This window comes from Lepidochelys kempii, chromosome 2, assembly GCF_965140265.1.
Source record: "Lepidochelys kempii isolate rLepKem1 chromosome 2, rLepKem1.hap2, whole genome shotgun sequence".
NCBI lineage: Eukaryota > Metazoa > Chordata > Testudines > Cheloniidae > Lepidochelys > Lepidochelys kempii.
In genome coordinates, this window is record NC_133257.1 from 118,985,978 (window position 1) to 118,999,190 (window position 13,213).

The following is a 13,213-nucleotide window of genomic DNA, read 5'->3' on the forward strand; positions in this document are numbered from 1 at the left end:
AACCAAGTGATGATCCTTGCCTTTAGCATATTCTACCATAAGGATTTTCAAGACAGATATTTTCCCCCTGAAACTGGCAATGCTCAACACCATCAAAACCTTTGCCATTGCTCTCACCAGACACAAAACGTACGAAGTGTTCATTCAGTAAACATCCTTATTTGCATCTTGGTCACCTTGATGAACATAACTTCTATTTAAACAGATTTTTCTAGTTTGATTTACACTGAGAAGAAATTCCTATTTTCAGTTCATCATTGCACTAAGCAGAGGAGACTGAGCTGGACTCCAGCATTTTTTAATAATATTTTTGGGTTTTCCTCCCCACAGGACAATGCCAGACAGAAATATGTTGACCTTGTGTCAGGTTTGGTCTCTTCTGAGTCTTCTAGCCAGGTGAAAGATACCACTCCGGACAGCAAACATGGATATGAAACCCTACAGGTTACCACCACAGACAACATCACTAAGATAATGCTAAACCGCCCTGAGAAGAAAAATGCTATCACCACACAGGTAAAGACATTGACATTAGGGGTTAAATATGATCTTACATCAGGTTAAAAACCTGGTTTCGCTGACATATGGTGGTGAAGTTTTATAACAACTTTTTGGAGTGTCTTTCAAATATTGTGGGCCCAATCCTATGAGATGCGGACTTCCTTTACTCCCATTGAAGCCAATGGGAATCGAAACCTTCAGCACTGAGCAGATGAGTCCCACGGGTTTGGTATAGTGATGCATGTGGACACATGGTGAACAACTACGTTTTTGTGAAGTAACTTGGAAGAATATACTGTGCTAATGCCCAATCATAGCCTCAAGCAGCAGCTGCTCTTCCTCTTGGTATTTGTCTTTTCAGCATAATGCCTTAGTGGTGTGTTTTCAAAAGCAGAAAGCTGCCTTTTATTTTCCCTCCAGTTCTGGTGTGTCCTCCATTTCCCTGCTATTTCAAACAATTTATGTAATTCTTCTGCTTCTATTCAGTTTTTCCATTTCAATCTTTTCTTTAGCTTTGAGTTGATGTACAGAAACTAACCACCTTGATAGCGATGTACAGCTTTTTAAAGTTCTGATTTTTTCAAAAGCTCTTAGTGTTCACCTAAATCCTACCCTAACTTGAGACTGTAAACTGCAGAAAGGCTCTACTGTGGTTCATTTAAAAGCCTGTGAAATGCTTTCAAATCTACTAATGAAAAACACTATAAAAGAATTAGGTATCATTATTATTAATTTAAACATATGTACAAGACCTCTCCATAGCCCTGTCTAAACCAAGGAATATGTAAAATTCCCTAAACTGTTTTTTTTGCAAAGTTGTATGTGTGTCTAGATAGCTGATCTGCTTCTGCAACTAATTCCAGCAGCATAGAATGTTCAGGGGAATCCTGATGTAGGAGCTGCAAAGCTGGCAGCCAGATTAGGGACTGGAATCTGATCCTTTATGTTTTATATTTTTAGCTCTTTTTAAATTCACATATGTATAATGTCATTTGTCAGGTTTTAAAATAAGTTTTATCCAATTCATGTGCACTTTTTAAGGGGCCTCATTCTGGTCTTCAAACTTGCATCTGAAATGTTACGCACGCTCCTCTGTGGATATAAATATCAGACTGCAATATTTAACTAGTGCAGGCATACATGACCTGTGGGCATACATTGCAGGCACAATTTTAGAGGCAGTCCTTGGAAAATTTGGCCCTTCCAAGTTCTTGATTTTCAGTATGGGTTTTCTTTTGTGACATCACAGCTTTTTTCTTATGTGCTTTTTTCATCCTTCTTTTACATAGATGTACAGAGAAATTATTCAAGCACTTGAAGAAGCTGCCAAGGATGACTCAGTCATAACTGTAATAACAGGTATCATGTTTCACGGGCTTCTCAACCAAATTTATTTCTCTTTTTTTGAAGAGATGAATTTTACCTTATGCCTAAATATAATGTTGACAGATCAGTGGTGCGCTGCCCCCAGCAGCAGCACAGAAGTACGGGTGGCAATGGGGTGCTAGGAAGTCTGCTGTAAAAAGTGATATTTGTATATTTTAGTAAAAGAGCAAAAGGCTGAAGGTTCTTCACGCCTCTCCTGAGAACCTTTTGCGCCCCCCGGTTTGCGCACCACTGATTTAGGTAACCGTTAGCAGACTAAGGCAGAACTGTGTGTAAACAAGGAAACTAAAATAAGAACACTTCCTTCCTCTTTTTTTCCTAGGGCTGTTGATTTAATGGCCGTTAACGCATGCGATTAACTCAAAAAAATTAATCGTGATTTAAAAAATTAATCGCAATTAATCACAGTTGTAATCACACTGTTAAACAATAGAATACCAATTGAAATTTATTAAATATTTGTGGATGTTTTTCTGCATTTTCAAAAATATTGATTTCAATTACAACACAGTATACAAAGTAGACAGTGCTCACTTTATATTGTTATTTTAGTACAAATATTTGCCCTGTAAAAATGGCAAACAAAAGAAATAGTATTTTTCAATTCACTTCGTACAAGTACTGTAGTGCAATCTCTTTATAGTGAAAGTGCAACTTACAAATGTATAGTTTTTGTTATATAATTGCACTCAAAAACAAAACAGCGTAAAACTTTAGCGCCTACAAGTCCACTCAGTCCTACTTCTTGTTCAGCCAGTTGCTATGGAAGATAATGCTGCCCGTTCCTATTTACAATGTCTCCTGAAAATGAGAACAGGCATTTGCATGGCACTTTTGTAGCTGGCATTGCAAGGTATTTACGTGCCAGATTTGTAAACATTCATATGCCCCCTTCATGCTTTGGCCACCATTCCAGAGGACATGCTTCCATGCTCATGACGCTCGTTTAAAAAAAAAATGCATTAATTAAATTTGTAGCTCAACTCCTTGGGGGAGAATTGCATGTCTCCGATGCTGTTTTACCCACATTTGGCCATATATTTCATGTTATAGCAGTCTTGGATGATTACCCAGCACATGTTCGTTTTAAGAACACTTTCACTGCAGATTTCACAAAACACAAAGAAGCTACCAGTGTGAGCTGTCTAAGGATAGGTACATCACTCAACCCAAGGTTTAAGAATCTGAAATGCCTTCCAATATCTGAGAGGGACGAGGTATAGAGCATACTTTCAGAAGTCCTAAAAGAGCAACACTCCTATGTGGAAACTACAGAAACCGAACCACCAAAAAAGAAAATCTACCTTCTGTTGTTGGCATCTGACTCAGATGATGAAAACGAACATGCATCAGTCCACACTGCTTTGGATGGTTATTGAGCAAAACCCGTTATCAGCATGGATGTATGTCCTCTGGAATGGTGGTTGAAGCATGAAGGGACATATGAAGCTTCAGTGCATCTGGCACGTAAATATCTTGCGACGCCAGCTACAACAGTGCCATGCGAACGCCCGTTCTCACTTTCAGGTGGTATTGTAAGCAAGAAGCAGGCAGCATTATCTCCTGCAAATTTATTTGTCTGAGCGATTAGCTGAATAAGAAGTAAGACTGAGTGGACTTGTAGACTCAAAGTTTTACATTGTTTTATTTTTGAATGCCGTTATTTTTTGTACATAATTCTACATTTGTAAGTAACTTTCATGATAAAGAGATTGCACTACAGTACTTGTATTATGTGAATTGAAAAATACTATTACTTTTGTTTTTTACAGTGCAAATATAAAGTGAGCACTGTATACTTTGTATTCTGTGTTGTAACTGAAATCAATATATTTGAAAATGTAGAAAATATCCAAAACTATTTCAATAAATGGTATTCTGTTATTAACAGTGTGATTAATCGCACAGTTAATTTTTTCCCGAAGTGTCACAGCAGAATCTTTTCAAAATAATAAGTTCTTTAGCAGATTTGCACTTCCTTCTGCCTCTAAATATCCTTCTGAGATGCTAAGTTGTGAAAGTTACTGGAAAATATAAATTTTGAGATATTTGTACAACTTACATACCTCATCTCCAGCATGGGGGTGTTGCTCTTGCGTTTTTGTTTTGTTGTTTTTTTTAAATTCTCCGCTGTAGTCACAGTTTGGTTATATATAATATATATCAACATAGTAGAAATAACTGTTCTTGATAAGCTAATAGAAAAACTACACTTGCATGTTTTCTTGTGACCAGTCAAAAAATCTTAACTTCTCTTATATGGTCTGTGAGCCCTGAATGCATGTCATGTCCATCATTAAAAACACACATTCAAGATTTGGGTTTTGTACCAATACTAGTAACTTTGCTCAACTACCCTTAAAGCAGTAAGAAAGGTAGTTTTGTTGGCATTTGTAGGCCACCCATCACTATGGTATCTGGGGGGTGGTCTCAGAGAACCATAAAAACTGGCAAGGGCCCAATCCTGCAAATACTTATGCATATACCTTTATGCCGCTGATTATTAAAAAGGACTAATTGGGCACAGAGTTCTGAATGTGTTTAAGTGTTTACAGGATTGGAGCCTTCAGCCATCATGATAGAATATAATATATGTTCGAGAAACAGGAAAGAATCATCCAGTCAATGTTCTAATTTTTAACCACACCCTTTCTGTTTGAAAATTGTGGTCCCAGTAACCTTGTATTGTAAAATGCTAGTCTTTGTAGTCTTCACTGTAGATTACTATCTTTTTTTTTTTTAAAGGGACACAACATGAAATTTAGGGGTTTAGTTAAGATTCCCCTGTCAGTTTTGAGGGGAGAGGAAAAATCTATAATTGTATTTTCCTATTTGTTTTTAAATGTGTTTTCTCTCCTTTGTTGCTGTGTGAAAGACCCATACAGACAGGGGAAACTGACTATTCACAAAGCGTGATCAGATGCAAAAAGTAAACTGAATTTTTTTACCCCTAACTTTCATTTTCACTGCTTTTAGGTATTGTAACAAAAAATATCAGAACTAATATTGTTAGGTTGAAGATATCCTTTAACAAGGAATTGTTTATGCTTTGAAGCAACTTCTTAATTACTTACCCTAAATATCTAAAGTTAAGCTTTCTCTTCTAAACATGAGAAGAAAGCTTGAGTTTCTTTATTTTGCCTATTCAGAAGTTTTTGTCTTTATATTGTCTGCAGGAAATGGGGATTATTACTGTAGTGGAAATGACCTGAATAACTTTACCAATATCCCACCCGGTGGAATAGAGAAGATGGCAAAAGATGCTGCAATATTACTCGAGTAGGATTTTTTTTATATTGTATGTGCATACACTACTGTAAAGGGTAGGATATTATTTACTTGACTTAACTCAGGGTTACAGGCTCCAGCCAAGAGTAGGGCTCTGTAGTACATACACATAGTAAGAGAGATCTGTCTCAGAGAGTTTACAGTGTACATAGACAAGAGTGGGAGAAAGGAAGTATTAACCACATTTTACAGATGAGGAAATGAGGCAGGTCTACATTAGAAACCTTTGCCAGTATAGTAATGTCAGTGAGGGATGACTCTGGGATTTTTTTTTTTTTTTAAATGACAATGCTGTACTGGCAAAAGCTCTAGTATAGATGCAGTTTTACAGTATAGCATATTTTGTTGAGGAAACCAGTAGAAGCTATACCAGCAAGAGCACTCTTGCTGGTATACGCTACATCTCCGTGAGGAGGCTTTGCTCATGTAGCTATACTAGCAAACTTTTTCTAGTGTAGACTAGGCCTCAAACTGAACACATCTCTTGAGTCCCAATCTCATGCCTTCACTAGAAGACCATACTTTCTCCCTATATGCTGAACAATGAAAAATTATAGTTTACAGTCTTACGGTAGATTGGGAGATAATACAGTGCCGTAAGATGCAGGACAAATATAGGGAAGGTATGTGGGATGAGACTGTGGCTGGCATATATATTTGAACAGGCAGAAACTGATCTTTTTGCTTTAAAAAAAAAAAAGATTAGGAGATCTTTTACCTTCACCATTGCTTCTTTGTGCTTATAAATTTGAGAAGGAAACTTTGGGAAATACTCTTACTTTGGATTCCTGACTAAAGCATCAGATGCTACAGTAATGCACACAAGAAAACCCTAAGTTAGGTAGATAAGTACCTGCTGCTTTCTATCCAATATTTAAAGATAAACTGCAAGTGAAGGGCTGCAGGATTGTCTTCACTTAGGCAAGTGACGTGTGGACCTCAATTTCCCCCCCAGGAGATGACAACAAGACTCAGATCTATTTTGAAAACTTTTTACCTCAGTATGTGATAAATGGCCCCATTAATCATGCTAAGTAGGGGATTCAGCACTATACCTAAAATTTCACCTGTTTGGTTTTTAATTTCAAGTTCTGTTGAGCCTTATCCCTTTTACTCTTGTGGTGCCCTTGTATTCATTATGCTGCTGACATCCCAAAATGAACATGTATTGTACCCTTCAGGATATAAAATAATTGTGTAGAATACAATAGAACACCCTTGTGTGACCCTGTATCGACAAGCGGTACTGAGGCTCCATGGTAGTTATGACATCGTTAGCCTGGAGCATGCTGGGGCATCATGGCAGAATAGAAACTAAACAGCATTACACAAGCATAGACTATGTAACTAGTCTCAAGTTTTGCAAAAGACTGGTCTTCCCCGTCAAAAGTTAATGTGTCATCCTGACAAATTCTGCTCCTGCCCCTCTCCAGGAACTTTGTCAACCATTTTATTGATTTCCCTAAGCCATTGATTGCAGTGGTGAATGGTCCAGCTGTTGGAATCTCTGTAACTCTTCTTGGGCTCTTTGACATTGTGTATGCTACTGACAGAGTAAGTAAACTGCATGGCTGATATCAATCCAATATTTGTAAATCCCTGTCTACAAATTTGTGGGAATGAAATTTCCCAAGGTAAGCTGCACCTGTGTAAGCACTGCTTTGCATCAGTGCAGCCCATTTACAGTAGGGGTTTGCACTAGTGTAACTAAACTGATGTTCTTACACCCATGATATTTCTCTCATGTAGATATGGCCTGTAATTTGAACACAGCCACCAAGAGTAATGAGACTTGATATGACTTCTAGTGAAGAAAAGTCACTACATGTTGGCACAGTAAAGGGTAGATGATGTGAAATTATGCTTTTAATGAGTTTGTTAACAATTAGGCCATTTTTACCAACTATAACCAATTCCATTAGCGAATCGGAATACAATAAACTAATTTTACCCAATGTATAATTAAAAACCTCATGACAGCTTTTCTTTAGTCACATCAGAGATGGCTGAGATTACCAAATTTACTGTACAAAGAGCCATGCTAAAGCTTGACCTAAAATCCAAATACATATGCAATATAGATTGCTACTGTACAAAATAGGACACATCTGTCATTCATTTGTTGTAAATTATTCTTTACTGCTTCTACACAATTAATTTGCTCTCTGGTCTTGAGGTCTTGAGCACGGTGGTGCTAGAAGCTGTGTGCAGCTTGGTGTGAGTAGAAGATAAATTTTAAACTGAGTGTGATACCCCATACCAATAAAATGAGAGAGATGTTCACTCAAATTTACATGGCTGGCATATTTATTGCCATTATCTAATGGTACAGAAGGTCCATACTCAGATAGAAAAGTTTTGGAAGAGAAATGAATCCACATCATATTTGAGACAAACCTAGGATATAAAAACTCTAGGGTTGGGTTTTTTTTAAGACAACCTATTACCTCCTGAGCTAAAAAAGTAATCCTTAATGGGTACCCATCTCAGATTGTTGCTTCAGCATTTATATCAATCAAACTTTTTTCTGCCAATCTGTTGGATAGTAGTTCATCATTCTAAGACTCGATATAGTACATGCACAAATTAGTATACAGTACGTTTCATTTAAAAAAAATGACCTTATTTAATTGTCTCACTGTATAACTGTTTGTAATAGAGTAGAGGTGCCCAGCCTTTATTAGGGTGTGGGCAGTATTGGAAACTTGGCAGGAACTTGAGATTCATACTCAATTTGCATGCACATTTATGTTTTTAAAATAGAAGATACTCAGTGAAATCCAGCAGTTCAATTTTTTTTTTTACCATTAATGAGTTTTAACTTGGAGCTAGTTTAGGGTTCCATGTGACATCACATTGTTCACCTTTGCCATAACTTCTTTATGAAAATGTTCAAGGTTTCAGCTCTGAAGCAAGTGTGTAACAGAATTTAAGTGGGGAGAAAAAAGTCTTACAATATTTAAAAAAAAAAAAAAAAGCGTGCTATGATCCTTTACAGACAATTTATCTGCATTGCTGTAAATTAAAAACTGACCTGTTCAGAAGTGATATTTTTGCATGTATTTATGCGACTTACCTATTTAACTTCTGGGGGAAATGTATGTAAATATTCCATATGAAAAAGTGCTGCACATATGTACTAGTTAGGTTCCCCTCCCCCCCCAAAAGGGTTTCAGTAGTCAAATTTAGGGTCCAGTCCTGCAAGCACTCTGTGAATGGAATTCACTGCCAGAATCGGGCCCTTTGTAACTCTTGGATCCTGCCTTGGGTCTCCTCTCGATGAACTTGTTGATACCATTATTTATTCCTTTTTAGGCTGTGTCCCCACTGTGATTGAAACTCTGCTAGATGCTATTGTGTTTAAGTATGGTTGTTGCCGTTTAGCTACCCTGAGAGTGGTTTTGGCCAACAGTGCTATAAACCCCTCTAAATAGGCAATTTAATCATGTTGGGGGATTGATAAACCCGGTCAGGGGATTGTGTTCTATAACGCAGTTGGGTCTTATATGTGTAGAGAGAACCAAGCTGTATATTAACAATGTGTAATGGGGTTCACTACTCACCACTATCACTCCTCTTTGAGGCTTATCTGGGGATTAGTTCACCACTGATTGGACATCCTTTCCTTCAGTCACTCAGTCCGTTGTCTCAATCTCACCCTGCAGGACTCTGGGTAGTTGTCTTCTTTGTAACTCAGTCGTCTGGTCTGGTCACTTTAGTTCTCCCCTTCCAGAGGTCGGTCGGTCGGTCTGTCTCTGAATAAGCTGTGTCTCTGCTGTTCCAGGCAATCCCCTGTTCTATGTCCAAGACTGTGCCACTTTCCCAGTGGCTGATGGGAACCTGGGCCTGCCCTCTACTTCAGGCAGGGGTGCTGAGAGCCATTGCACCAAACTGTAAACCCTGTATGTAATGGAAACCATTTCAAGCCAGTGGGTGTGGTAGGACCCCTAGTTCCAGCACCTATGACTCCAGGTGCCAGCCCAGGGACCCTATGCTCTGCAACTATGATTTACTTACTCCCAGCCCCGGTTACTACTTCCCTAGGCTCTGTTCTACTCCCTCCTTCGATCCTCTGGCACCTCTGGGTTTACCCCCCATCTAAGCTTCCTCTGTTCCCTATGACTACTTCCCCCTTTTGCTTCTTGCTGGACCCTGTAATGTGACAAACTGCCTCCTGTCAGAAAGTGATTACATACTATTTCCCCTTGTCCCCCCTTCTGTTCTCAGCTTCTTAGCTTTATAAGAGCCCCCACCTGTTCCTGCCCAGATGAGCTTCATTCTTAATTAAGCTTTATTGATCCATAGCTCCCCCCTTGGTGCAGCCTACGTGGTAAGTTGGTCCATCTAACCTACCTTAACCCCTTCAGGATTGGTGTGGGTGAACACCCTATCACACCATGTTGCTAAATTGTGTTTTAAAGCCTGTGAAGGTAATGGGTCAAATTAATCTCTGGTGCAACTTCATTGTAGTCAACTAGACTCTAGTATTTTTCTTCTATTTAAAATGACAAATTTAATGTTTGATTCCTCACTTTAAAGCTGGATTTACTCTTTAATAGGCCACATTTCACACCCCATTTAGTGAACTTGGCCAGAGTCCAGAAGGATGTTCTTCTTACATGTTTCCAAAGATAATGGGCTTATCCAAGGTAAGAGAACACAAGTCTGTACTTTAACTTAGTACTTTCTACGTACGTTTATTGAACTCCAGTTTTCCTCAGTAGTGCCATCCAGCTACATGAGTGAGAAGGGTGACTGTGGGAGAGTCATTTAAATGGAGCCCACTCCCATTGTGCTTTGCACTCTGTTTAATTAAACTTTTTTTTTAAACATGAGGAAGGTAGTCAAATAGTATCACCAAGGGCACTGAAATAAAGAGAAAACTGAATATCAAAACTAAAAAAAAAAAAAAAAATCCACTGCCAGAGGTATGTAACCCTTCTCTCTCTCTCCCCTTTCCCCCAAACCGTGTATGTCAGATTTCCCTGAGGGCTTGCATCTTTCCTCCAGCAATGGCAGAGGCAGTTGTAAAGTTGTCAGGAAGGATATTGCACTAAAAAGCACCTTTCAGCTAAGCACCTCTGACAGGCAGGGAGCAGTAGTTGTAGGTACTCCTGCTGAACCTTTGGGAAAACTATATATTCAGTCTTTCCTCAGTTTTGTTAGGAAGCTTTTTCACAAATTCCAGGACCTTTCTCTACTACCTGTTAATGGCTGAGTTATTTGTTAGTCTCCTATCCACAAACTCATGCATTCGCTCTTCTGAGCCTGCAGTAGGAATAAAAAAAAATCCAATAAAAAGGCTTAAATGCACCCAATCAAAATAGAGCAGATCTTATCTTCCTATTACAGTTGCGTAATTCCCATTAGCTGTTGTTTAGGTATGCCACTATGATAGTTCTGGCAGTTTTAAATAGCTATATCAGGTTGCCTTTATGTTAACAAAACTTCTCGATATAAACTGTGACAGTTTTGTATAGTACATAGGGAAATAAGTGCTTTCTAGTCACTAGGAAGACAAGGATGATCTTTTCAGCAATTTACAGAATGCCAGTCCCTGTTCTGGAGAATTTAGAATAACCGAGTAAGTAACAATTAGCTTTGACGTTAGCAAATCTTGGGTGATCTGAGAGGGGACAGCCCATCCTGTGCCAGATTCTCTGACAGCTGTACCACTGCTACCCCACAGTGCTCTAGGATGCGACCCCTCAGTGAGTACCTGTGGCCAAACCCTTTTCAGAGAACCGAAATTAACAGGCAACATTTAAGTTTCCTTTTCTACTATGAAAAAGAGCACTGTAAACTGGAGGCTTATGTTTCTCTATTTTTCTTTTTAGTTTCTTAATTCTTGTGTTTTATTAGATTGACAGTCTTTTGTTTTCCTTCCCACAGGCAAACGAGATGCTTCTTTTCAACAAGAAGTTGACTGCAAGGGAAGTGTGCGCCCAGGGACTTGTGACTGAGGTTTTTCCTGACAGGGCTTTTCAAAAGGAAGTTTGGATGAGACTTAAAGCTTATGCAAATCTCCCCAAAAACGTTAGTATTTAAAAATTGTGTCTATACGGCCTGTAACAAGAGAGAGGTTCCCGCTCTCCTATGAGCAGACACTATAGCAAGGTACTATACAGAGTCCAGACTTACCCTCTTGGGGTTTGGCTTTATTGGTAATTGAAAAAATAACAAACCTCAACCTAAGTTTTCTTCTCAAGCTTGGTTGTTCCTATGGTTTTCCCTCCAGGAATTAATGTCACAGTTGCCCCTCTCCCAGAGGCTATCCTGGTTGAAGCTGGCAAGAGGCACTTGCTCATCACTTTCCATTCAAGTACCTTTAAGAAATGAGCTGTTAATCAACTTGAAAATTATGTGCATTTGCCTTGGATGCTAACTCCTGCAGGGTTGACAGAGATACTAGTTTCAACAGCTTTTTTAGATGTATTTAATAGATACAAGTTTGCTACAACTGCTATCGTGTGGGATATTCATTTTACATACTTACCTAGGAGTGGTATCTTCAGCACCTTCAAAAGTGGATTACTACAAAACCAACAAACAACCTACGGGGAAAAAAATCCTGAATCTCTGCACATTCATTTCTCTCCCGAAAAGAACCTACATCCACAGTCCATCTCTTTTCTGACTGCTTGGAATGTGTAGAAAAACATAGTGAGCTGGTCTCATAATAGAGACACTCATACCAGCAGTTTATAAAAACTCCATTTATATTTGGAGCTGCAGGTAGTCTAACAAATTCCCAATTGACATTTGTCTGTCCACACACGTTCTGGGCATTGACGGGATGGATGTATTGTTCCTCCTGAAATGGCACCCTACTAAGTAGTCTTAGCAGCAGCCCCTATGTAAAATGCCAATTTAAATTAAAAATCTAACTGGAATACATACTACTTTTCAGAATGCTGAACTGAGGAGATGTGTAGAATAACACAATTTGTACTATGTATGCCTCACTAATTGTGAGCTTTTGTTTTGTTTTTGTTTTCTTCTCCCAGTCCTTGGCTCTGTCAAAGCAGTTAATACGAGGTGTGGAAAAGGAGAAGCTGCATGCAGTTAACTGTCAGGAGTGTGAACTCCTCACGGAAAGGTGGTTATCTGACGAATGCAGGACTGCTATTATGAGCTTCTTTGGGAAGAAATCAAAACTCTAATTTTTATTGTTGGTGAAGATCAAGCTCCTGAAGCTCATCTGTTTATCCTCACTGAAATAAATTTTAATAAATGAATACACTTTTGGGGGGGTAAATTCTAGTTGTGCCTTTTTATTGATGTTGATTATTACTGTATTATTGTATAGAAACAATTTCATAAAAATTTTAGTAACTTGTAAGTTTTATCTTTCTGTGGCCTGACATTTTATATTCAGACATGAATTTGTGATGCCAAACACATTGGATCCTTCGGCCTGGGTTGTTGGCTGGGAAAGCATTCATTGCTTTACATGCTGAAATGATGTCTTTGAATATAACTACAGCTGTTTGTCTTCCAGAAGGAGTCACGGATTCAATAGCACCAAATCTTGATAGTTCTTGGATAACTGAGTGATAGTCATATGATGCTAACATGTTTCTTTTTATCCATCTAATATAGGAAAGGAAATATTGCATAAGTATAAAATAAATATTAATATTTGTTCCTAACTCTTGCAGCTCATTATTGCTTTAGTAAAGTGACATGAAGGGAAAAGGCCCTATTACTTTAAATAATTCCCTGAGGCTTTGTTGATGTTACCTTGTTTCTTGGCCTTCCAAGTGAATACTGCTCTTTAAAAAGTGTTCACCTGGCAGGCAGACATACAGATCTTCTCGTTTTATATTTATTTCCAATGTTAGAAATAACCTCTTGCCCAAGGCTGGAGCACTAAAAAGCTTGAAAGTGCAGAAGATTTTTTAAAATGCTGTAAAGACTCAAATCTGATATTTTCAAAAGAGAATAGAAAAAGTGGTTGCATATCTGCATATTATCAGGGCAGCACATCCTGCATTGCAAGCTGCTGCTCTGGCAGATCTCAGCATGTGACTACGGG

The 13,213-nt window shown here is 38.4% G+C and overlaps 1 protein-coding gene across 4 annotated transcripts in view; it reads left to right on the forward strand.

The window, feature by feature from the left end:
• The window catches only part of ECI2 (enoyl-CoA delta isomerase 2), a 63,366-nt gene extending 50,539 nt beyond the window's left edge, over positions 1-12,827 (forward strand). For all 4 annotated transcript variants that reach the window (XM_073332146.1, XM_073332150.1, XM_073332147.1 and 1 more), the window contains exons 4-10: positions 331-516; positions 1,791-1,860; positions 5,064-5,166; positions 6,609-6,729; positions 9,735-9,824; positions 11,068-11,211; positions 12,183-12,827. In XM_073332146.1, the coding sequence (XP_073188247.1) occupies positions 331-516; positions 1,791-1,860; positions 5,064-5,166; positions 6,609-6,729; positions 9,735-9,824; positions 11,068-11,211; positions 12,183-12,338 (870 nt within the window). In that variant the 3' untranslated portion in view covers positions 12,339-12,827. The remainder of the gene's footprint in view (positions 1-330; positions 517-1,790; positions 1,861-5,063; positions 5,167-6,608; positions 6,730-9,734; positions 9,825-11,067; positions 11,212-12,182) is intronic.
• The last annotated feature ends 386 nt before the right edge of the window (positions 12,828-13,213 follow it).